This window comes from Merops nubicus, unplaced genomic scaffold (assembly GCF_000691845.1).
Source record: "Merops nubicus isolate BGI_N331 unplaced genomic scaffold, ASM69184v1 scaffold1443, whole genome shotgun sequence".
Lineage (NCBI taxonomy): Eukaryota > Metazoa > Chordata > Aves > Coraciiformes > Meropidae > Merops > Merops nubicus.
The window spans coordinates 7,688-33,081 of NW_008596693.1; the positions used below are offsets into that span (position 1 = coordinate 7,688).

The 25,394-nt window shown below is 38.8% G+C and overlaps 1 protein-coding gene across 1 annotated transcript; it reads left to right on the plus strand.

Moving 5' to 3' along the window:
* On the plus strand, positions 1–24,676 carry LOC103769257 (MAP kinase-activating death domain protein-like; the record flags this gene model as incomplete). Its single annotated transcript, XM_008936436.1, has 15 exons — positions 1–98; positions 451–534; positions 1,350–1,508; positions 2,897–3,005; positions 3,562–3,624; positions 3,992–4,112; positions 5,234–5,339; positions 7,350–7,460; positions 8,686–8,793; positions 8,877–9,041; positions 10,248–10,320; positions 12,199–12,305; positions 18,263–18,332; positions 22,752–22,798; positions 24,471–24,676. Coding segments are annotated over 15 exons (1,529 nt in total), but the record flags the coding sequence as incomplete, so codon positions are not given.
* Between the last annotated feature and the right edge of the window lie 718 nt (positions 24,677–25,394).

Sequence of the window (25,394 nt, forward strand, 5' to 3'; positions counted from 1 at the left end):
GGCCAGAAGGTGTGAAACACTTTGATTTGGGAGAAACAGATGAGAAAAAATCCCAAATCAGTGCAGACAGTGGCCTCAGTTTGGCTTCAGGTTCTCAGGTCAGTGGCTTCTGTGCTTGCTTTATTTATGAGGTAAAAGAGAGAGGATTCTTCCCTTCAGTATTTATTTGTGGGGAGAATTCTGGAGTTTGAGCATTCTTGAAAGGCTCGTTCAGTAAAATTTCTTCCCCCCACCCCTTCCTGTAGGGGGCTGATCTTCACAAAGTTTTCAGTTGTATGACCCCAGGATCTTTCTGACACGCAGGCAGGAGTTTCTATTTGGCTGGCTAAATAAACCAAGGAAGCTTAAGGTGTGTGATTCAAGACCCCAAAGGAATGGGAAGTGAGATTCTGTCTTTATTATAAAACTAACATGCCTTTTCTTCCTGTCCTTTACATGCTTTGACTGCAGAAGAGTGAGTTTGACCCTGTTCCCAGTGGAGGGCCAGCAGTTATGGTCCGAAGTACAAGCCAGGATTCTGAAGTTAGCACAGTGGTAGGATATGCCAAAAGTGAAATCTTGATGTGATTCACTGCTTGCTAAATTGGGGAAGGACATTTCATGGTGACATTTTGTGTGGTATGGCTGCATACTGTCCCACATGCATAATGTATGTCTGAGTTCTCTCTTCAGAGCTTCTGAGTGAGTGGCAAACGTGTGTCTGACAGAACATATGTAGTGCTTTATTAGACATCCTTCATGTATGGTACTCATTGCTCTTACACATTCCTGCATGTTGGTGTATTTATGGAACTGGCAGATTGCAATCATTTTATAAATATGCCTTAGTTGTGTATAAACCATTTATAAATGAATGGAAGGTTAAAAATGGAACTTAGGAGCAAAAAAGGGCAGCTTGTTTGAAGCATCAAAAACAAGAACAAACTTTCCCATGTATTTCCTAAAGTACTTGAATCATATCAAAATACATCTGCTTGCTTTCTGATCAACTATAAGACCCAGAGGTAAAAAGCAGGAGCAATGCTGCAGTCAGTAAAAAAAGAGGGAGCCTTGTCCCTGCCATATATTATCTGATATTGCATATTCCAGGGATAAAACCCAAGGAACTTTCCTTTTTGCTGCTGTTTTTTCTTCTCTCTAATCTGCTGCTTACCTGTGAATGATCTTTTCCCAGCTTGTTACAAGAGTAATACTCTGATTGTCTTTCCAAAAGAAATTGTATTCTGAAGGCAAATGTGGCCTTCAGTTGTACTGCTGCTTATTTTGTGCCTTAGGGAGAATTCTTTTTCAGCTTTTCTCCCCACAATGACTTTGTGTATTGAAGCTAACTGCTTTATTCTTCTCCACAGGTTAGTAACAGTTCTGGAGAGACATTAGGAGCAGACAGTGACCTGAGCAGCAATGCTGGTGATGGCCCAAGTTTGGAAAATGGTGGCAACTTGGCAGGATCCAGAGGCACGGTGTCAGACAGTGAAATTGAGACAAACTCTGCTACTAACTCTATCTTTGTAAGGGCATTGCAGGCATTTATCTTTTCTTTTTCTTTTTTTAATTACCTCTCATACAATAGTTGTTTCATCTTGCACCATGTTACAGCCTCTAGCTGTTTTTAATTCCCCCTCATTCAATATTTCTCTCAACCAAATGGACATTTAATTGCCCTTCATAGGCAAAACAACATCAGTGGGATTTATTCAACCTTACCTAGGAGGAATAAATTCCCTGTTTCTAAACAATTGTTTATTTTTCTGAAGTCCTTGATTATTTGATATAACCTCTAATATGCATCTTACCAAGAAAGTAACTATATGATTATTTTGGCTAAATCAAGCTTGCAATGCTTGAAAACAACTTGCAATGCTTAAGATTGTTCTCATTGTGTTCATTATTTTATAATCCTCCCAAGATTGTAAAAGGTTTTAGAGGGCTTTTACTTCTAATTTTAAGCAACAAACAAAATTATTGTGTTTCATTGCAGTTTTCTTCCACAACCCTATAAATGATGTAACCATGGGTACTTATTTAGCTGCAAGAGGGTGTCTTCTCAGTTACTAAAGAGCTATTTTTTTAATACTTAGTTTTCTGCTTTTTTCCACTTGATTAATGAAACTACACAGAATTTTATGAAACCTTACAACAGATTTAGGAAAAAGGTGATGGTTGCACATGATGCATGATGGATGTGAAGTTTACCTGGTGATAATACACCATAATTTACCTGGTGGTAGAGAAATAGATGGGCCAGTGTTATCATCACAGCTCCTGCTGGCTGATACTCCCAGCACACAGTTCTTCAGACCAGATGATATGTAATCATTTGCTTAACATCATACCCTTATGAATGGTAGATGAAAGATAAACCTGTATAGTGTGAATGTGAGAAAGTGCTCAGGTAATCTTATTCTGCTTGTGAGAGCTGGAGGAAGACAAATGCAGCCTTCACAGGACTACACAGAACATGAATATCCACAATCTGTACAATGACAGTGATGCTCAGCTATTTCCCAAACAGTGGGAAAGATTTACCATTAGAATTTGGGCAAACTTACTGGAAAAGGGTGAAATGTGAGGGATGACAGAAGAGGTTTAACAGTTCCTTCCTTTAGTCTGGGTTTTGCATTTTTTGTTTTGTCTCAGTTTTCCTTCAGAGAAGCATTTTGCTTCCTCTGTGTTTTGATTTTGATTTCTCTATTGCCCTCTCTTTATTCTTCCTTCTTCTAACTCTGTGCTTTGAAATGTCTCTTTGAACAGAATAATTTATTTGTTTTGTGAACATTTGTGGGAGAAGCATGTCTGAAGAATAGCTTGCAAACTGCATCTGTTAAGCAAGACTGCAAGAAACAGCCCTGCAGGGCACAGAGTTAAAGTGTCTGACACCTCTTGTATTATTTTTCAGGCAAAGTCTCACAACCTGAAGCAGGGTGTGAAGGATAGCAAAGGCAGTACTCCAGGGAAGGGTCCAGAGGTTGGGAGCCAACGTGTCTATCTCTACGAAGGACTTTTGGGTAAACTGGTTTGTTTGTTTGTTTGTTTTGTGGGAAGGGTTCTTTTAAATTGAAGTTCAGGTGGTCTCATGTCTGGGGCAGACTGGAATTTTTATATTCCCATAAGCTACTTTTAGCCCCTTACTGTTGTCCATGCTGGTAGGCTAGGAGTAAACATCAAGCTATTGAGAATAAAGCCAAAGATTTTCTGGGGAGATTAAATAAAAGGAAAAGGATGTGAGTGGTATAATTTGCATAAAATCTGTATTTAAGTTTCTTGCTGTTCTTGAATATGAATTATTTAAACTATTGGAAAGAGAACTTACTTTGCTATGCATGGAAGGCTAAAATGTGTCACTGATCTTGAAAAAAAGATCCTTCAGCTTAAGTCATTGAACAGAGCTACTAAACTTGGAAGATTAATGGCTCTTCAGTGTATTGAGTGTGTTCTTGAGTTAGAAGTATATTGTCTTTTCTGAAATGTCTCTCATCTAGACTTGCTGTTAATCAAGAGCTCTCTCTTCCTCTGTTTTTCATCCTTTCCATTTATCGTTCCTACCTGCTTGGAATGGTGCAGGTAGGGATAAAGGATCTGTCTGGGACCAGTTAGAGGATGCTGCAATGGAAACCTTCTCTATGAGTAATAATCTTTCCACTTCTCTGTGTGTTTGCTGTGATCTGTGTTTGTGTGAGATATTCCTCTCTCTTTCGGGCAATAGTAGCAGTCTGTGGAAGAAGATATTCTCCTTAAGGAGTAGAGATGAGGGGTACTTCTGTGTAAGGGTTTGAAAAGATTATACCATGAAGTAGAGTGAGAAATGTGTCTCTCCTTCTCTTTTACACTTTTCTTCAGCTGTGATATTGCTTGTGGTTTAAAAGCAACATTTTGTTTTAATACGGATTGTGTGTTGGCCTGTAGTATTTTCAAGGAGTGGGAAGGTACAGAAATTTTAGTATTTGACTGGAATAAATGGAATAAATGTTCAATTTTTGTGTACACTGCCTAGGCAAAGAGCGTTCAACTTTGTGGGACCAGATGCAGTTCTGGGAAGATGCTTTTTTGGATGCTGTGATGTTAGAGAGAGAAGGAATGGGGATGGACCAGGGACCTCAGGAGATGATAGACAGGTAAAGTTTTTCAGTAGACTTCTTTCTTCCTTATTGTTTTACCTGGGGCTGAAATAGTAAAAATAATAATAATAAAAAAATTCTGCTGAACATGCTATTGTCACTTTGTAAGCTTTTTCCTGGACCTGACTGTTCCAAAGTGAGCCTTTTGTCTCTGTGCTGACTGGTATCTCCTGATACTGAAATACTGTCTTCAGTTGTGATGTGTATTTTTTTTAAGTCCTGTGAAGAAGTGATATTTCCAGAGAAGTGGGTAATGTGGGCATAATCACAGGATGAATAGATGGAGTAGACTAAATGAAGAGTAAAGCAAGACATTTCTATGACAAGAAATTTATTCCATTTCTGGAACAAAGGGAAGGAAAAAAAAAAGTGAAGGAATTATATGTCTTCAGAAACTGCATTTTGAGCTTTCTCAAAGTGCAAAGTCATTCATAGGTGTTTTTACTTCACAGTTTGTAGTTAAAACAAACAAACAAAAAAAACATGAAGGCACCACTCTCTAGAAATACAACCATGGTTGCTTAAATCTAGACTGCCTGTAAGGTGTCAGTCTTCACTACATGCCTGCTTTTCTTTCTCAGCTTTCTTTATATCTGATCATTCTCTGCTTGGTCTACTGCTTGCACCTACACCCATGTTGTCATGTAATATGGGGTCTGGGAGCCAAAATCTGATAGTTTGTGGGGTGCTAGGTGAAAACTATTTCTTTTTCCACAACCTACCTACCTTTACTGGAAAATGAGAGTGCTTCTGTGCTTCCTTCATCAATTTACTTCAGCCTTCCAGCTGCATTTAAGCCCTGAAGGCTGGTAGCTCTTGAGCTGAATTATCTGTTTCTCTTCTGGCAATTCTAATTGTCATGGAGCTGCAACAGAAAAGAGGAAATGGACTCATCAGACCACTGAGCAGATGTTACTTAGTTCAACTAGTTAATGATAATTGGAAATATTTAATTAGCCATCACAGCGTTTTACTGGAAAATGCCCATTTGGCTTAGTGTTTTTGGAGGTTTTATTTGCCATACACTTAACAAAGAGTGCTCTGCCTTCTGCCAGGGCTTTAGTGAATTGGGTGAAGAATTCTTGTGGGTCTGCTTCAAGATCTGGCTCTTCTTGCAGGTACCTTTCCCTGGGAGAACACGATCGAAAGCGTTTGGAGGACGATGAGGACCGCTTGCTGGCTACACTGCTGCATAACATGATTGCTTATATGCTGATGATAAAGGTGACTCCTTTTTCTTTTTAATAGATCACTGCTCAGATTTTAGCAGTATGTTTTGTTGGTGTTGTCTTGAAACCATATATCTCTGTTCACAGAGCCCAGAACAGTGAGGTATAAAAGAATGTTAGAAAACGTCTCCTAATCTTAATGAAAAAATCACTTCAGTACCCAGAGATTCTTTGAGATTTGTTGTTTGTCTTAACCTGGTTTTATGCCATGTGTATACATATACATAGCCATTTAAAATAGAAATTTACTATTTCTACTAGTAACTTTAGAGGACATTCTTATTTTTAAGAATATGGGTTATAAATGAAATAGAGAGCATCTACCTGATTTCCTCACAGCTGCAATTCCAAATACAGGCAGATTGTGAATATACATATCAATAATTTAACAGGAAATGTACCATTATGATTAAGCAATCCTTTTTTTGTCTTATTCATTGGGCTATCTATAGGCACCTTAATGCTGCAGGTGGCTACTAGCAATATCTTTCATTTAGTTTGAATAATTTCTTAGATAGTCCAAATCTTCCCTCAAAGTCAGTGGAAAATCAATCTTCTAATATTTTTGTCATGTTTAGAACCATCTTAAAAACCCACAACCTTTAAAACTGTGGTTTTACCTGTAACAGGCACTGTGCTGTTCTGTGCAACAGCTGGACAGTAAGAATAGCTGAAGACAGGTGATAGTTTGGTAATGCTCACTGTTTAAATTAGGAGGTGGGGCATCATTCCCTAGATAAAGAATGTGTGCTACCTAACCAGTGGAAGAATTTATGATATGTAATTTTGAGGGAAGGGAGTAGTGAGAGAGGAAGAAGGTATTGATTTTTCCTGCCATAAATGGCATGTGGAGGTAAGTTTTAGTTGGAGTATATTTGGAATGAGTTTATTTCAGAAGAAGACAGGGAGATTTGGCTATTAGGGCTTGCATTGCTGAAGTACTTAAAGCTGAATTAATGATAACCAGTGCAGCTATTTTCATCAAAAGATGCAAAGGAAGCAAATAATATTGGTTTCAAAAGGCTGTCTCTTGAGACATGTTGATAGAGTTAACCCCACAGGGGAAAAGTGGCGTTTGGTGTGGTGAAACTAATCAAATCCCCAATTAAACATTTACATGGGGGAAATGGATAAGGAGGCAAACAGGATGTTGTGCCTTTGAAAATGATATCACTCTGGGCCTGGCAGTTATAGATGAGAAGAAAAATAAGCATCTGCCTCATGTTTTTTACCTAAAAGAAATGCTGAAAACTACAATGCTTTCTTTCAAGTGCAAAGAATTCTTGCCAAAAGGAGGGGTCAAGGAGCTTGTTCTGTATATTCTGTAGCATTAAGGTCATAGTCACACTGATTAAAAAGAATGTCCAGTCTAGCCTGGAGTCAGCACTCAAGCACAAGAACTGTCTTGAAGCTTTTAGCATCAATGGCTGGCATTCACAATAGCCTTTTGAAAAGACTTCTGAAGCAGAAATGTTTTGCTTCCCTGCAGCTCATCTTCAGAAGGAACCTACTGCTCTTTGAGGATTATCTGGAAACATTTGTTAGAACCCTGGCCTAGTGACCAGGAGACAAATCAAGAAAGAGCAAAAATCCTGAAAGATATTGTATCTTTGTGTTACTGTTTCTTGTGCTGAGGGTTCCATGGTTGCCTAAATCAGCTCTGCAGAGGTGGAGAAGCTAGCCTGGCAGATGAGACTCATCACATAAGTGGCAACACAGAGCACTGAGGCTTTTGATGTCAGTAGCTGGAGGTGGATGGGAGTTGAGCTGCTGCTCTTGTGCAAGAGAAGGCAGCAAATCTGCTCTCCACAGCACCACCTGCCCAGCAGCTGGGAGAAGTGGTGTACATGCAACTGCTGCTTGCACTGCTGGGCTGAAGAGGCTCTGGCATGACTGAGCTGGGTATCAGTTTTGCTGCCTTAGAGATGGAAACCAAGATGGGTTGGTTTTGGGAGAGAGCAGTTTATTCCTAGAGTGTGTAACTGTCTTTATATCTGCTTTCCAGGTGAACAAGAATGATATCAGGAAAAAGGTGCGTCGTCTAATGGGGAAATCACATATTGGATTGGTGCACAGCCAGCAAATAAATGATGTTCTAGACAAACTTGCCAACCTGGTAAGTAAAAGAGCAGCAAGTGTATCTGTGGGAGCTACAGTGGAGGAAAAATATGATCTGAAAATTCTCTGCAGCACTAATTGAAAAATTTTTAAAAGAATTAAATTATCAATCACTGCCTTCACATCTACAGGATCAAGTTTGTGATTGTATGACCCTGTTGAGAAGATTATGTTATGCAGTTATCAGTTAGAACTGCAGTCCAAATATGTATAAACGTGACACTTCAGTACTCTATGCAACCCTAATGTTTTCTTAATATAATTTTTGTGGGTGGGAGCTTTTATTCTTACTAGGACAGAGTGTTTAGTTTTCTATTGATTACCAGGTCATAAGACTTGCAACAATCAGTTTCTATACAAAACTATTTCCACTATCAACTGCCATGTAGAATAAAACTTGTGTCCTGCAATCCTCATTAGCAATGTAGACTAACACTTGAGTTAGTAAAACCAGCCAGCTTTTAACACAGCCATCTCTAGGGGGTGGATGCAAGTTAGGCCCTTGGAAAGCTAATTTCTCAAAGTATTTTTATTATTGGAACTTGGTTTTATGCACAGAAAAGACACAAAATTACCTTACAGTTAGTTGAGAAAAAGGAAACCAATTTCCTGCCGTATTACTGGAACCCAGACACCTCATTACCCCAAGCTGAGTGTGGTACCAGTATGATTGTTTTTGTGTGCTGTGATAACTCTCACAGTCACACTTGTTGAAACTAGATTTACTAGATTTAGTATCTTGCTTAAGATTTATTTTTAAACAAATTTATCTTATCTTAAACTTAGGAAGACTTTGTCCAAAATTGCCTCCAGACAGCTGTGCTACAAATATTTCTTTTATTTTTTTTTTTTTGAAAATACTTCTGGCATCATCCAATGGACTTTTTGTCAGTAGTTCAGAAGGAATTGGTTTCAAAGTTCATTAATGATTGCATATGGGTGTTTTTTTTTTCCTCTAGAGTGGCCGGGAACTCCCCGTGAGACCCAGCGGCAGCCGCCACATCAAGAAGCAAACTTTTGTAGTTTATCTTACCTTAAACTTATGAAGATTTTGTCCAAGATTGCCTCCAGACAGCTGTGCTACCAATACTTCTTTTATTTTTTTATTTTATTTTTTGAAAATACTTCTGGCATCATCCAATGGACTTTTTGTCAGTAGTTCAGAAGGAATTGGTTTCAAAGTTCATTAATGATTGCATATGGGTGTTTTTTTTTTCCTCTAGAGTGGCCGGGAACTCCCCGTGAGACCCAGCGGCAGCCGCCACATCAAGAAGCAAACTTTTGTAGTGCATGCTGGGACAGACACAACAGGAGACATATTCTTCATGGAGGTAGAGCCAAGAAGAGTGCTAACACAACCAGCAGCATTCAGTAAATCATGTGATAGATCTTATGTACTGCCTCATTCTCCCAGGTCTGTGACGACTGCATCGTGCTGAGAAGCAACATTGGGACCGTGTACGAACGTTGGTGGTATGAGAAGCTCATCAACATGACTTACTGCCCCAAAACTAAAGTGCTGTGCCTCTGGAGGAGGAATGGGCAGGAGACACAGCTGAACAAGTTCTACACAAAGAAGGTAGTCATCTTACTTCATGCATGCAATACTGAGGAAAAACTCCATGGAACGAACTAATTATTTATGTGTCATATTCCACGTTTAATCAAAAACCAGCATTTTTTCTCCAACACTGGTTACAGAACTGCAGTGGCTGTTTAACAGCACTGACACCTGCTTTATGCTTTGTCATTTACCTGAAGACAGTAGTACAAGATGTAATTTAAGGAGTTAAATGTGTAGCTTTTACATGGGATTTTGTTGTTGTTGTTGTTTGTTTGGGTTTTTTTTTGTTAGAAGAAGGCAGATATCAGTATTACTAAATATTGTGTGAGCTTACAGGCTTATAAAAGGAATAAAAACATTGTGGGACAAAAGACCAAGAAAAATACGTCTTAGTAATTGAGTTAATTGTGTCATTTTTAATGGCAAACCCAAATTAACAAAACAGGTAAAAAAATTTTCCCCATGGGCCCATGTTTGATTTTTATTTTGTATATGCATCCATTCTCCATTAATATGAAAGCCCTTTTCTTCTCCTTATAATTAATTGCAAATATAAGGAAATAGTTTAAACCTACTAGGAAAACTTGAGGAACTCATAGAACTCTAGTAACTCTACACAGTGACCAGCAAACAAAAGATAAAGGTTTGTAAATGCAAGTAATATATTGAAAGGATATTATCTTTTGATTAATATAAAAGGATTAGAGTTCCTCAAAAAATTAATTTTATCTAGACCAGGTCATCATAATGTAAGTGTGAAGAATAAAACCAGAAAGCTACAGAAATTACTTGGAAAATCAGATGCATCTATCTTGGACTTGGGATAGAAAATTTTCTTAAATTTTACTCTGAGATTGTGGCCTAACTATTATTTGTACTGGAGAGGGGAGTTGGAGGAAGATAAATTGAAGAGTATAGCATAAGGAAACTGATATCAATAACAAATAGATCATATGAGCAGGACCAGTAACTTGCATTGCTGGAAGGGGAAAGAAAGGGAGGGATTGTGGTGTTGTTTTGGGGCTTTTTCTGCGTTAGGGTTATCGAGTTTATCAACTTGAAAAATAAATCTAAATACCATCTAGTAATGTGGTTGAACTTTTATAGGCTTTTTGTTGTTCTGCACTCCACGGGGCTTGTTCTGTCTGTAGAATCTTAGACTCTGGGTGTTCTCTTCCCTTTGGAAAAATAACTTTGTATTACTCTTCTTTTACATGTTAGTGTCGGGAATTGTACTACTGTGTAAAAGACAGCATGGAAAGAGCAGCAGCAAGACAGCAGAGCATTAAACCAGGTACAGGATTTTGCTGCTTGGGAATATCTGTTGTTTAATCTGCAATCAACCTTTTTTTTTTTAATTAATAGCTTTCTTGAACATAATCTCCTCTCAATTGGAGATCTTGAGGTAGCGTTGTACCTCCGTGTGTACATAGCTTAGTGTTGTCATTAACTTGCCACCTCACTCTAAATACAAACAAAACCAAAACACCTCTTAAGAGTTGTATGTAAGGAGGTCTAGCTGCCAGTAAAATGATAACTAGAAAAGACTATCAGACTTCAGCTTCACCTTTTCTTCATGGTTGGCTAGCTGCTCCTCATATTCCTGATGGAGATGTAGAACTACGTTGTCCACTTTGTGTTGAGAATTGATAAATACACTATGTTTATGTAGTTTGTCTTATTTATACTTTGTGTTAGTGAATCTGCAGCTTTCTGTGGACTTCCAGTGTGTAAACCTTTTCTCTATTAGAAAGTTTCAGACTGGTGTAAGTCAAAAGGTGCAGTTAAGCCAATATCCTTTCAGAAATATAACTTTAGATATTTTTCATAGTTTTGCATCATCATCTGGGTCAGAATAGTGTAATTATACTGGTGAAACTTCTTGGCAAACACCCCTTTCCTTTTCCTGTTGAGTTAAAACAAAAAGAAATAGAAAAGTGGATTTGCAGCTTGGAGAAATTTGAGTTCTTGGGGAGGCAATTTTCCATTTTTCTTAGTCCCTTGAGAGCTGCAGGTGCTGGATGTAACCTGGGAAACAAACATGAAAGTGGCTTATTTTATACCCTTATGAGATGATTTTTAACTCCCTTGCTGGAGTCTGTTTGCAGGTTCAGGGTAACATTATTCTGGTTTTGTGTTTTTAAGTTGGATTTTTTTTAATTGCAACTATTCCTTTGCTTTTTGAGTGAGTGCTAAGTCTCTGAGAGCCATGCTTTGATGTAAAAGCCTATTTGTGGTGTACAACTGCCAAATCTAAGGGATCTACATTTAATACTCATAACTTGCATCACCATGACTGAGAAAAATAACTTGAAATGTTTAAATCTATGTTTTACATATTTAAATCAAATGTTTAAATTTAGCATCCTAAGTGTTCAACCTTCAGCTAGCTTTTGGGTCTTAGAAGAGCCACCATTGTCTTCCTCCTACCATTATTCCAGTTTAATTTGAGGAGGGGGAGGAAGGACTGGACTTTCACTGAGGGTGGAGGAAGGAAAAGTAAAGAATTGGGCAATAATGTAGTATCAAAAATGTGTTTGACAGCCATTCTCCAGAGTTCAGTGATTCTGCACAAATGATATTTTAAAAAAAATCATAAGAAAGCATTTTATAGCTGAACTAAATGATGCAAAAGAAACTAGATGAAAATGCCTAGATTTTATTCTTTTAATGTCCTCTATTAAATTGCCACTGTTGTAACCACGTTGGCTTTCTCATTGCTGAAGGCATAAAACAATGCCATACAAAATCATCAAGCTCACAAATGCAGGTCTAGTTTGGGCTTGCTTATGTGTTTGGACTTAAGACTATGCTGTATGTGGCATCTTACCATGCAGAAATGAAATGTGGCATTGAAAACAAACAAAACCTCAGCTGACATCAATGTCCCTTCTTGTAACCAGGATGAAATTTGTTAGGCTCCTTCAAAGTACTGGTTCTCAGAAGGCTGTTGTTAGTGAGTGGACTCCACTGAAATGCTCCTTGCTGTTCTTGATAGTGTCCTTTTGCTGTGCATATCAAATGGAAATTATGTTTTTATTGTTTGGTATTTCCCTTCCACATATCATGACTTGGCTGATTGCTTTCTGTTCTTTCTCTCTCTGTCTCTGTCTCTCTCTTTCTGGATATTTTTGTTTGTTTGTTTGTTTGTTTTTAAATTAACATCTCACAGGCCCTGAGTTGGGTGGTGAGTTCCCAGTGCAAGATATGAAAACTGGTGAAGGAGGTCTTCTTCAGGTCACACTGGAAGGAATTAACCTGAAATTTATGCACAGTCAGGTATGAGGGAAACCTATGAGAAGACTTTGAGCATGAAGCTTTTTGGAGCACACCTGTATATGTGTTTCCTCTTCCCAGAGTGGCAACCAGGACAAGGGGATAAAAAGCCATATGTGTATTTAAACACAACCACACATGCATATATAAAGCTATATATGTATGTAAAAACACACTGAAATTAAATATCCTTAGGAAAACTATAATTAGCTGAAGATAAATGTTGATACAGGTTTCAGCTTCTTGTTTCTGGTGGTTTGAATTGTCTAAGGAGATAGCAAATGGTAGCCAGTATATTAAGGGATGGAAAAAGTGATCAATAGCAATCTAAACAGCCATAATGCATCACATTGTGAACTTATCCTCATGGCATAACCAGTCAGCCTTAAACATACAGTGCTGGAGTGTTACAGGCATAGGGGGCAACCTTTGGCAGCATGTTTAATCTGTCTTGTTTTAAAATTTGAGCAACCATCTGTAGAACTGAGTAGGAACATAAAAGGGGAAAGTGGCTCTGGCTGTAATTCACCAAAATAAACCCCACGATGGGTTCTTTTCTCCTTCCAAATACCAACTCTTGTGGGCGTAGAGGAAACACAACTGGAATTGTCATTTCTTCCTTTCTCCAGATGTTGTTTCTGTTGCTTCCTTTGATCCTTGTTTTTTATTTTGCTTTGTGTTTTGTTTTGTTTTGTTTTGCATGAGAGAGAGAGAGTTTTGTCAGCCCTCCGTGAAGTGCTTTTTCCTTTCCTTCTGACTAGACTTTTCTTCCCACACAAGCTTTGCTCTTCTTGGAGGATACATCAGTGTAGATCCGACTGGAAATGCGTGTGCATCTCAAACACATGCTCAGAATCTTTAGGACTTCTCCCAAGGTCACAGAAGCACCCTGTGCCTCTTTTGTGCCAGTATAAGGAGTGGGGAGTTGTGAACCTTCTTCAGTTTTCTTCATGTCTACTGCCAGGGTAGAACCTAGACTACAGCTGACCTGCTCCAGTATTACAAACCTGTTTTGTGATGGAACAGTCTACCTGACTTAGATTTTAACTTTTTATTGGTTATGCTGAAATACAAAGAGCTGCAAGAGGAACTCATCAGTAGTAGAGACTGAATTTTCCTAGTTATTGGAAACAGCAGGTCTAAAGCCTTTGACAATTAAACCCTAGTTTTGAAGGAACAGTTACATCTGTTGTTATAGGTGGCTGTAACAGCCATGACTTTGTCAAAAGGTAAGGGCACTCCATAGGGAATGTTCTGTTTGCTACTTCTTTTTCTTCTTCTGCCAGAAGTCAAAAGCAATGTTGAGCTCAAACTGCTCATCTCTTGAACAGTCTGTGGAGATGGCTCTCCTTCATAAATGAACAGCTAGGCATATATGCATTTACAGTGAAAAACCATAAGAAGGTAGCAACATCATCATCATGGTTTATTAGATGTAACAGGCATCTCCACAAGACAGAGACACTCAGTGTTAAGCACATAAGTGAGCACATGCATCTGCCCAAATGAAAAACTCCAAATCCTAGAGTATACTCTTGTCCTTAAATTCAAAAGCTTTTATTTTTTTTCTTTTCCTGAAAGACTGGAATGATATTCTGAAAGAAATCTTAGAGAAGCTACTATAGATTGTTATTATATGACTGTCAGGACCATTATCAGTTGAATTTTGTACCACAGATACTGAGTCTTGTGCTACCACCAGCACTCCTAGAGTATTAGCTTTATCATATCCTTCCTTACAGTGGAAGTGTTCTAATTGTCTGTCTGTGATGAAAGTTGCTACATCTTTTCTGGAAGACATATCTCTTCAGGTCAGGCCCAGGAAGTATGCCACCTATTGTCACCTGAATGGTTATTCCTCCTCTTCACCACCTTTCCAATGAGGCTGTAGCCTGATGAGTTTCCATTACTTAGGATGGGTATTGAAACAGGTACAGAAGTAGAGTTCTGGAAAATACACTTGATTTATTCAGTATATTTAATTCTTGGTCTGTTAGATTGACATTGGCAGCTGGCAAGAATGTTTGGTGCTGTTTAGTGGAGCTAAGACATGACCTTGTTTTCCTTCTCAAAAGGAAGTGTCTACACAAGTATCAGAAGTCTGCCATGTGAGAGTAGAGAATGGACAATTGTAGCAGCTGTGTAAAGGACTCCTAGTAGTTATATGAAAAAAATCCTCTCCAATTTTGTAATCTGTGGAGCTGAAGGATGTTTGTATTCTTAGACTAACACTCATCAGCCAGCCTGCTTTCTTCATAAAACATCTGCTCTTCTAAACAAACTGCCCTTTCCAGGTCTCATTGAAATTCTGTGGATTGCTCCTTAAGGCACCTGATTTCAGAATAAGTATATGAGCATGATGTTGGACAAGGGAGGAGCTGAGGGTGTCATCTATCTGGACTTCTGTAACAGCTTGGAGGTGGTCCCCCACAACATCCTTCTCTACCAATTGGAGAGAGATGGATTTGATGGGTGGACTGTTGATAGATAAGGACTTGGTTGGATGGTAGCATCTGGAGAGGTCAGTGGCTCTATGTCCAGGTGAACATTAGTGGCAGGTGGTGTCCCTGAAGTGGTCCATACTGGGACCAGTGCTGTTTAATATCCTCAGTGATGCAGACAGTGGGACTGAGCACCTTCAGCAGGTTTGCAGGTGACATCAAGCTGAGTGGTGCAGTTGAGGCCTGAGTGATGGGATTTCAGCCAGGGGACCTGGACAAGCTTAAGAACTGGGTCCTTGTGAACCTTATAAGCTTCAACAAGGTCTTTTTGTTAGTTGTGAACCTCATAAGCTTCAACAAGGTCTTTTTGTTAGGTCCTGTTGTGACAGGACAAGGGGGGAGATTTAGACTACATAGAAGGAAGAAATTTTTTACAATAAGAGTGGTGAAACACTGGCCCAGGTTGCCCAGAGATGTGGGAGATACCTCAGCCCTGGAAACATTCAAGATCAGGTTGGATGGGGATCTGAGCAACCTGATCAAGTTGAAGATGTCCCTGCTCACTGCAAGAGGGTTGCACTAGATGACTTTTAAAGGTCTCCTGCATCCCAAAGCATCCTGTAATTAAAACCAGGATCCTACAGCCATTTTTCTGTGTTGAAAATGACTTTTTCTGGTTTTGGATGGGGTTACCCACCAAAAAATGCTTACAGAACCTCATCAGGCATAGTTTTCATCTTCTTCTCCTTAGTCCATATACAGGCCCTGTTCTTGGCTGTCTTTCCAAGTACTCTTTTCAGCAATGCAACTTAGTGATTATAACTTAGTGAAATAAGTGATTTTTGTTGTTCTGCTTGATTGCACATCATAGAAAAAAAAAATAAGAACATAGGAAGAGGGGTTTCCACTTTAAAAATAAAAAAAGATAAATGGAGTCTATTCTGTCCTACCTGAGAAGACTGAACATACTGCTTCATGGTTAGAATGGGGCTGGATTTCATGAACCTGCTTTTGAAGGCTCTTGGTCTGCAGCATGTCCACTTCCTTACTGCCTTGTGAATTCCTCAAGAAATGCCTTAGGTGGGTGGTGGACCAACTATTATTGATGGGTGATAGTTGTCTTTAGTGTTCCCACATGGTCTTATCCTGCTGGCAGCACAGAGAAGTTTAAGAAGTAGAAATGTTGGAGTTTTATCTATGCCTAGCAGCTCAGAGGAAGTCCTTTGGAATAGGGAGGAATCAAGTGTACCTGTCACATTGGCAGATTATTCTGAGTTGACATCTACAAGTTAATATTATAATATTGGGATTTGGTAACTCTGTCCCTGCAATAAATGAATCTGTGTCAAAAATAGATGGAAATTTAATTAAATGTAGCAGGCACATGCCCATCTTCAGTAGGATCCACACTGAATGCTCTGTCTTGAAGAACCACAGGCTCCCTAGGGTAAGTAAGTAACTGTTCCTTCCTTTATGCTTGTTTTCTGATTGAGAGGAGAGCATCTCTGTCCCTTAAATATAACAAGAAATTGCCCATCAACTCACACATCTTCTGAAAACTGGTAACTTACTGTAACTGGGACCAACTCAATAAATTCTCATCTTGCTCAGAACTCTTGTGGAAGGGCAGCACTTCCTAGAGCTGTGCTCAGATCATGAGCACCTGCAGCAGTCAAGTCTTTTAGGGAAGCCTTTACTGGGTAAAAGAACCAATGTTTAGCCTGAGACTCAACAAGGTTCTGAATTTTGTACTTTACTAGCAAAACCTTTTCACAGAACATATTACAAAAAAGGGAAACTAAGTGCAATAAAGAGTCTTGTTATTGCCTTGTTTACTCCATAAGTATTCCTCAAAAAAAAAAAATGTATTTGACCAACTAAACTGATACAGAACATGGGCAAAACCAAGCAAACAAAAAAGATGGGATTAAGTCTCCTTTCAGTGCTTGTATGTAAGAGAAAGCAAGCTTCAGATTTTCTGATTGAGTGGAAATTTAGTTTTTTACATTGAGACAAAAAGACCTTGGGTCTGTTTGCTAGTTCTCTGCTAATAAAAATAATAATAAACCCCCTTTGACTTGAAAATCAGCCTGATTTTTCTCAGACAAATAGGGCATTTACTGATCTCTATGGATACAGATAATCCTGTTTCTCAAAAAAAAAAAACAAACCACTTTCTGGTGTTGACTTCCTTTACCTTTCTTGGGTAGCATATCATCTATGATTACATGGGTGTTGCTCATTTTGGATTCAAGAGGGTTGCAGAGTTTCCCTTTCCTTTCTTACCAAGACAATGAAGTTTCTCTAGTAACATTTTTTAAGAAGGTCCCAAGATCATGGTGTCATAAGTGTGTAGACACTGAAAATACTAATCCAGGCTGTTGTAATATAGTCTTGCAAGTCTCTCTCAAAGGTGTTTGACACAGATTTACTCTGAATGTTAGGGCAATGTTAAATTTAGTGTTTCTCTTGCCTTGAAAAATCAAATATATTAGAAACTGGACTATGGAATTGATTCCTTATAGCACTTTCTACAGCTTCTTATATCTGTGTACTGACTCTGACCCTTTTGGAGATGTGTGTGTCAGAAGGGACTGGTTTGTATCTTGAAATAGATTGGATGTTGAACAAACTTATGCTCAGAGAACTTGTTTATTCATGTAAACTTGGCATCCAGGTTCTGGACTGACAAACCTAGTCATGTAGTTCAATTTTGAGGTAAAATTGTCTTTTGGGGTAAAACACAAGTTTAAAGCAGGTTTGTTTTCTCAGTGACTGCAGCCATATGTGAAGTGAGCAAACAGAGAAGGGTCCAAACTCACCCATCCTGCTGAGAGGAGAAAACTGGTAGTGACTGATAAAGGAGACAGTTCCAAGTGTAAAGATGCAGAAAAGTGTAGTAAAATCATAAACAGCAAGAGAGATCAGTGGTTTCTCACTGGATTAAATTGGATGACAGGTTAGGAGGATCAGTGAGTAGTGCCCCTTACCTGCCCTCTGTGCTGGAGGAGGATGCATGGAGGGGCAGAAGCTAACTGGGATGCAGCACAGGCTACAAACCATGCCAAATTGGGGAGCCAGCTTTTTGGTTTTTTTTTTTTCCCTCGTCCCCCCTCTTCTGTTGTATTTCAGGTGTGTTGATATTCTTTTTGCAATAACTCATTTGAGTGCCTGGAGGGGTAGCAATGTTGGATATGTCAGAGTTACTAACTCCTTCGTTTCTCTTCCATGCTTTCTCCTCCTGCAAGGAGCGGAAGGTACTTCATCTTCTGCTGTCTTTGCTTCTTAGCACTTTTAAGTTATTTGTTGATTTCTAGCATTGTGGCATGTTTGTCTTTCAAATAGTTATTTCACCCTTTATTTCTATATTAAATTGTAAATGAACTGATAGCACGTGCTATAATACCTCAGGTTGTACCCGCTGTGATGACGTTTTGGTTTGATTTTGGGGTTTAGTTTAAAAAAAAAACCCCAACATACTGACTAATTTTATGTTCCTTTTCCTCCTGTTTTTTGTAGGTTTTCATAGAGCTGAATCACATTAAAAAGTGCAATACTGTGCGAGGAGTCTTTGTCCTGGAGGAATTTGGTAATTACATTATTTTGATATTAGGTCTGTACTCACATGGCAGTAACTCAAATTTCCAGTATTCAGTTCAGAGTTGTGCTGCAGTTTCAAAGGTGGAAGAGAAATGTAGATTACACATGTGAAGTTGCCATCTCTGGGTGACTTAACATAAAAAATTCAGACATTCATTTTCATCATATTAAGATTTCTGGCCTAGGTCTGTTTTGTTGATAGACAGAGAAGATGCTCTGAGTCTTTTGAAGCAAACAAAACAACAGATAAACTTGGATGCCTGTAGGAATTTTCTTTGGTATGTGCCTTTTCATCTGAGAACCATTTTTAAACACAACTTGCAGCTGATCTTTCTCAACACACTATGCTGTCATTACAAATAATTACTGTTAATTGCAAAGTTTCCTCTTTTGTCTGTGTGGAATTTCGTTTTTGTTGGATGGAGGAGAAGATGTTTTGTGAGGTTGCACTTTATTTTTCCTGTGGTTTTTGTTTTGGAGCCTGTAAAGAGTAAAGGTTAAAGAGAATAGAGAATTTATGCTATTTTGGTCAGTTATTGCTATTACATAAAGTCTGCCTACAGTCCTAGTTTAGGGAAGACTGTAGGTTACTAGCTGTAATCCAGTTCAGTGTCAGTCACACTGTACTTAACTGGTGACTAAAAAAAGGGGACTAACTTCAGGTACAGCTCTCTGGAAGAGTGAACCACATAATTCTCTGGAAATAGTCCCCAAATCCATATTGGTTTATTCTTCCATTCATCCATGAGACATTTGTCTAGCTCTTAAGTGTATGAAATCTTTTGAAAGAAGATAAAATTTACAACATTCTTCCCATAGCAGATCAGCATCCACATTTTGGCTATTAATCAAAATCTAAACCAGCAGCTCCCTTACCAAGACTCTCGTTGTTCTTTGGTGCTGTGAACAGAATGTTCTGGCTGAGGGATTCTCTCTTAGAATATAGAAGACAGCTAATATGAGTTGTCTGCACTTTATGGTTGCATATTCCTTTGATACCATGTTGTCACCCTGATGGGCATGATTCATTGCACCACTTACAGAAATTGCTTAAGAAATTGATGAGTTTTACAAAGGAGAGGGTTCAGAGGCCATAAAATTAGCTTAAAGAATGGCTTCAGCTGCTGAAATCTTTAGCTTAAAAGAAATTACTTGGATCAGAAATGAATTTTGCATCATTTTTTTGAGAGATTTTTAACACAAAAGAATACTTTAATACTTTTAATACTTTGTTGATATTACACAAGGACAGTGTTTGATTTAAGTTTTTCCAGCTGATTTCTATTAATGACTCCATCATACAGGATTTAGTCCCTGAATAATGGCTGTAATAAATGTAAGAAAAAGAAGCTCTCTTTTTACAGAAAATTTTGTTCTCAAGGGCCTATTGCAAAAGCTAGAATTGTGATATGGAAGTTATGGAGAGAGAATTTTAGGAAGTAATTAAAAATAAACCGGGAGTTGGACACTACAAGCAAAAACTGAGAAATTAAACCAATTAAATGAAAAATGTCCTTCTGCCAGAACAGAGGTCACAAACAACTGATTTAAGTGTTCCTAATGACATTTTCAGTTTGCCCATCTAGCTAATAAAGTGAAAGGAGAAAAAAAGAAAGATGTCCACAGGGGAGCTAACCCTTTTCCTGTTCAAGAGAAATGAAAATGTGAATTTGTTCATAGTAAACTATCTCCCTTAGAAGAGAGTGTTAAGAATACATACTCCAGCCTGATGGGAAAGACTTCAGTGGAAGATTTCTTGATTTAATTTTGCCAAGCATGAGTGCTGCAAGTTTAGTGGTACCACAGCAGGAAGCTCAAGCTCTGTGTTAGTGCTGGGTTTAGATGACAGCATGAAGGTTGGAATTGTGATTTCAGAGCAGGATGCAAGCAGAAGTTCAGGAATTGTTGCCCACAAATGGAGGTGGAGATTTAAGTAAGTGAGGAAGTGTAAGGCTCTTCCCTCTGGAATTTGGGTTACTGCTGCCTACTTGTGCTTGACTTTCTTGTGGCCCCTTCACCGCCGCTGCTATGAAAACCTTCATTCTCCAGCAGGTAAAGTGATGTCCCCAAAATTCACTGTGCTAGTGCCATGTTTTCATTCACAGGACCAAAGGCTGCAGGATGGTGCTTTGGTAATTTATTCCCTTCATCCACTTAGTTCAACAGCATCAGGAATAACTTTTCATGTTAGAAGAGGATTCTGCTAATCTCTTCATTTGAGGCCTGGGTCTTTTTGCCTTTTTTGCCTTCTGCAGCAGTAGTGCTTTGACTTCTCTGAGTGTAAATCCAAACCCCACTCTATTTCTCTTCCTGACTCAGTCCTTTCAGAAGAATTCTTCCCGTTGGAAGGACTGTGGAAGGGTACTTAAAGACAAGGCAATTCACTGACTGAGGTGGGGAGGCAGCATCTTGCCCAGGTGCTCTCCTGTTCCCACTCTTCCTATTCTCCATTATGATACAGGACTTGACAGTTGCCCTTCTCTCCTTCCCTTGTGGCACAAGGTCCTGACAGCTTTCCCTTCCTGCTTTTTGAAGAGTGTGTTGAACTTTGAAGGTTTTTTGTTTTTTGAAGAGTATGAACAGTTGTTATCCAGTGGGCAGTGAGACACAGCTCTAAAAGCCCTACCATATCTGGCTGTGCACCAGCCTCACTCCCACCTTTGTCCCTGGTGACATGGAGTTAATTTGGAACGTCTGGTGCCAACGGGTAAGGTAGCTTGGATGTGCACCTCCTTATCTCCCCAGCTCTAGTCACTGGTATCACTGGGGCAGTGCAGCCTGGGTGTGCACTTCCCCTCTTTCTCAGTCCTTAACATAACTACTAACTCCAAGAAAAGAACTGAAAAACTAAACTCAAATATTACATTATTACTTTTTGCAATCAGAATCTGTACTTTTCAATAGCTTTGGTTTTTTTTTTTTCCCCAAGAATGACCATACCATGACATATAAGAATTAGTAGGCACTGGCTGATATTTAGAGTACTTTCTCAAACCCAGTCTGCACTGCCTATTTTTGGCCACTTAGAGTGTGACCTGCCTCCCTCCAGTGTTTAGCCTTGTCATATCATAGTTGAAAAGATGACATCTGCATGGATAGGTTTTGTGGTGGACTTTTCCTAGTGACTCATACTGAACTCATCTGCCTCTGTTTCTTTTCTTGTTACTAGTACTCTGTGTAATAAAACATTTCCCCTTCCTCTATGGACCTGGTATGATTTGGTTTTGCATAATTTCTGTATTGCTGCTTCTGAATTTTTTTGTTGTGACACAGAAATTCCATGGCGAATTTCAGCTATTCTGGAAAGGGAAGTACTCAAAGTTGGTCTTGGTATTCCACTGATCTGAACATTTTAAACTTGCCATTTGTATGTTCTTAATGTGGTGGTTGTTCTCTCCTGGTGATTTCCTATGGTATCTGTTCACAACAACACTTGTAGACTTGAGTGTGGGTCAAAGGCACAGTTCAGATGCAAGACACACCAATGGTTTGGCTACAACTTGCTTTTTTATGCATTGCACAGTGAGAACTAAAGGCAAATTTTCTTAGCTATATTATGCCTGTTTCCTTCTGTTAGTTTAAGGCAGTGCAAGGGAACAAGATTAAATTTTCTGGATTTTTTATTTCATCAGTTCCCCAATCCTTTTCATATGTCAAGTCTTAGAAATCAGCAAGCCTGATATTTTAAGAATACGTGTAACTGAACTCATGTTTTATTTTAAGGCAAGTTGTTTAAAAGCAATGAATGTTTTCAGTGAGTATGTCAAGTAAATACCATCACACACATCCTAGACAGGAGAAAGAATCTCTTGAGAAACTTGAAACAGAGCTGGAAAACAGTCTTCCAGTTCAGCAGATTTTTCTCCCTCATCTGTTTTATTTTTCTGGATTTCACTAACTTCCTGCAGAGTGTCCAGCAGTTCTTTTGAGATCTGTTATTCAGCAGAGAAGGATTCAAACATCTAAAGAATAAAATCTTCAGGAATTGCATACTGACAGATTCCTATGGAATTCTTGGGTTATGTTTTATCGTAGTAGACACTAGGTAGATTTTGTCATTAAGCATATTTTGTCATGAATTTTTCTGTCTAGCAGCAATAAGTAGTATGAGAAAAGCCAGTCTCTAAGAACCATCAAGTATCTACTAGGATTTTCCAGATAGAGGCAGGGAAATATTTTTTCCCAACCTAATTAGGACATTACCAGTATCTTCAAGGTCATAACGTACGTGATGCTAATGAAGAGAATGAAGAGCATCTAGAATTGAGGGATAGGGAGGTGCCCTGTACCTGCACCTGCTGTCTGTGTACATCCTTTCCCTTTCCTTTGGGAACATTGTGCTATTTCTTTCCCCTTTTCCTCTCGTTTTTTGAACTTTTTGTTTTGTCTCTTGCCCGTCCGGTTTTAGTTCCTGAAACTAAAGAAGTGGTGAGCCACAAGTACAAGACGCCAATGGTGAGTCAACTGTGGTGCCTTCTGGTAGTTCTTTAGAGGGTATACCTTTAATTTTTCATGTGGCAAAAAAGAATTACATTGAGATGGCAGGATTTGCAACGATAATGCTGCAGGGAAACACCAGCTGCTCTTTTAGGATAGTTTCCCTTAAGGGATGACAGCAGAACTTGGTGATTGTTGTTTCTGTCAAACTAGAGGAGCTCACAGGTAGTGTAGAAAGCATGATCTGTTTTGTTTAGATAGATAAAAATGCAAGGTAGCTCGTTTGGCATGAACTTTAGCACAATAAGAGCTGGTGGAACTATTAAATTATATGACAGTGCAGAACACAATCCTTAATCCACAGAACAGATGGAAAGAGAGACTAGTTCCTGGGCATAAAATGATTGCTTAATTGAGTTGGTGAAAAATTCCCATTTCTTCATGAAAGTAAGCAGTGAGATGCAGGAGAACAGGGTAAATAATAATTTCTGCCATACTGCTGAGTTATTGTTGTGGCTTAGTGTTCAGTTTTTGTAGCATCTTTTGAATACCAGCACTTTTACACATAGTAGTTCAATGATCAGGCTTATTATGCCATTACAAGGAAGAAATGGAAGCCAATGATTTTCATCAGAACTGAAATCTCATTAGTTATCTGCTGTCTGAAGGGCAACGTGTGCATCTGGTCACTGCAGGGAGCCTTCCAGTCTTTCAACAGCCTGAGAAAAGCTACTTGAAGAAGCTATAAATGTTTTAGAAACAAAATGCTTAGAATAGATTGAATTGAAGAAGCAGATAGCTGTTTCTTTTAATAAGTTTAATGAAAATAACACACCTTTTAGCTTGCAGTATAATACAACAAGACCAATTGTTGTGCTTCTTACCTTTACAAAATTTATAAATGTCAATTTACAGGGTAAGAACTTCTAAGCAGAATAGCCAGAAGTAGAACTAGGATATAAACTAAATCTCACCTTCACTGAACTGTGTTGCCAGTCACGTGCTAACAGGGGATTTTCTGTTAAATAACAGCACAATCAGTTAAAAGCAATAATTGTAAATCTTGCTGACATTCTGTGAAACCCTGTGTTTTAAGATAGGGATAAAATTGCTTGGCATTCTTCATATGAAACATGCAGTGCTGGGCTGTGGGGTTTTTGTAATTAAAAAAGGCAAAAAGAAACCCTTGAATTATCCATGGGTTCACCAACAGTTAAAATTACAAGGATTACTACTCCTTGTACTTGTGAGCATAAAAAGATAGTTTTGAATAAGGAAGAATCTCACCATCTCATGACTCAAGGTACAGCACTGAATGCTGAATTTTAGTCTTTAGTTAGGTCATTCTAACCCTCCCAGGAAATTTAACTTCATACAACAGACCAAAAGCAAATATCTAGGATGATTTTTCTAAAGCCAGCTGACAGCTGTCTACCTTAGCATACTGTTCTTGAAAATTATTAGAATCATCCAAGCAGGCAATGAATATTTTTTTAACCCAAATGAGGCTTTTTTATTTGTTAGAAGCTTTTCTTCTCTGTCCATCTCAGCAGGTAGCATGGGACACTTTTTGTAGCCAGAGTCGTTGCCCCATGAAGGAAGACATGCAGCAAACTACAAAATGTGCAGTTAATTTTGTAAACCACTAAATCATCTGAGTTTCATGATCTCCTTTTCTGAACTCTTGTAGGCTCATGAGATCTGCTACTCCGTGCTGTGCCTCTTCTCTTACGTGGCTGCCATTCGTGGGAAAGAGGCAGAAAACAAAAGCAAACCTCCTCGACCAGTTTCCAGTTGATCACAAAATTGGGAGAGACCAACCAACCCTCTGGCACGTTGACATGCAGTACTCCCCATTTTTTACTGCAGTTACTGGAGCTCACTTCACTGTCTTCTTCCCTCTAAGACTTCACTGCTCAGTCTCCTTCTGAATTCATCCTTCGTGGAGTTTTTATATGACCTGTTAATGAGACAGTTTTGAGCATCCAGCTGTATGACTTTACTCTGGCCATTCCTCTTTTCTTCAGATGACCAACAGCTTGAATTCAGTTGGGTTTTTTTTTGTTTGTTTGTTTTCTAGTGGTAATTGTTACAGATTAATCCCTTCACAACTGCAGGCTTCTGTTTTCAGGTTCTCTGGTATGTGCACAGTAGAAGCAGTCTGGTCCTGCATGTTGTTTAAATGTAGTGAGTTTATTGTTTTCCTTCTGTGTTGTTCATTTTCACCCACCAACATGAGTTCTTGTCACATAATTCTTCAGACCCTTTTGGTAGAGTCAAACAATTTAGCTGCCATAGTCTTAAAAGATCATGTGACAATTGAAGTTTGGCTGTTAAATTGGTCCATCTGGGGAGATGACTGCTTCTCAAGTGGGGAAAAAAAGTGGAGAGAGAACCTTGGAAGGCAGTAATATCATGAAAAACCCCTGACACCTCATGGGTTGTGTGGATTTTCCAGTGGGAGTTTAGGGAGCAGTTGTAGACAGCCCAACAGTAGTTAACAGATGCATATAAGCACTTCTTAAAGCAGTTCATCACAGGGATTAGAAAATAACTAAGGAGATGTAAAACTTTGGAAACATTATTGGCAGAAGCACACTCCAGGCCCATGTTT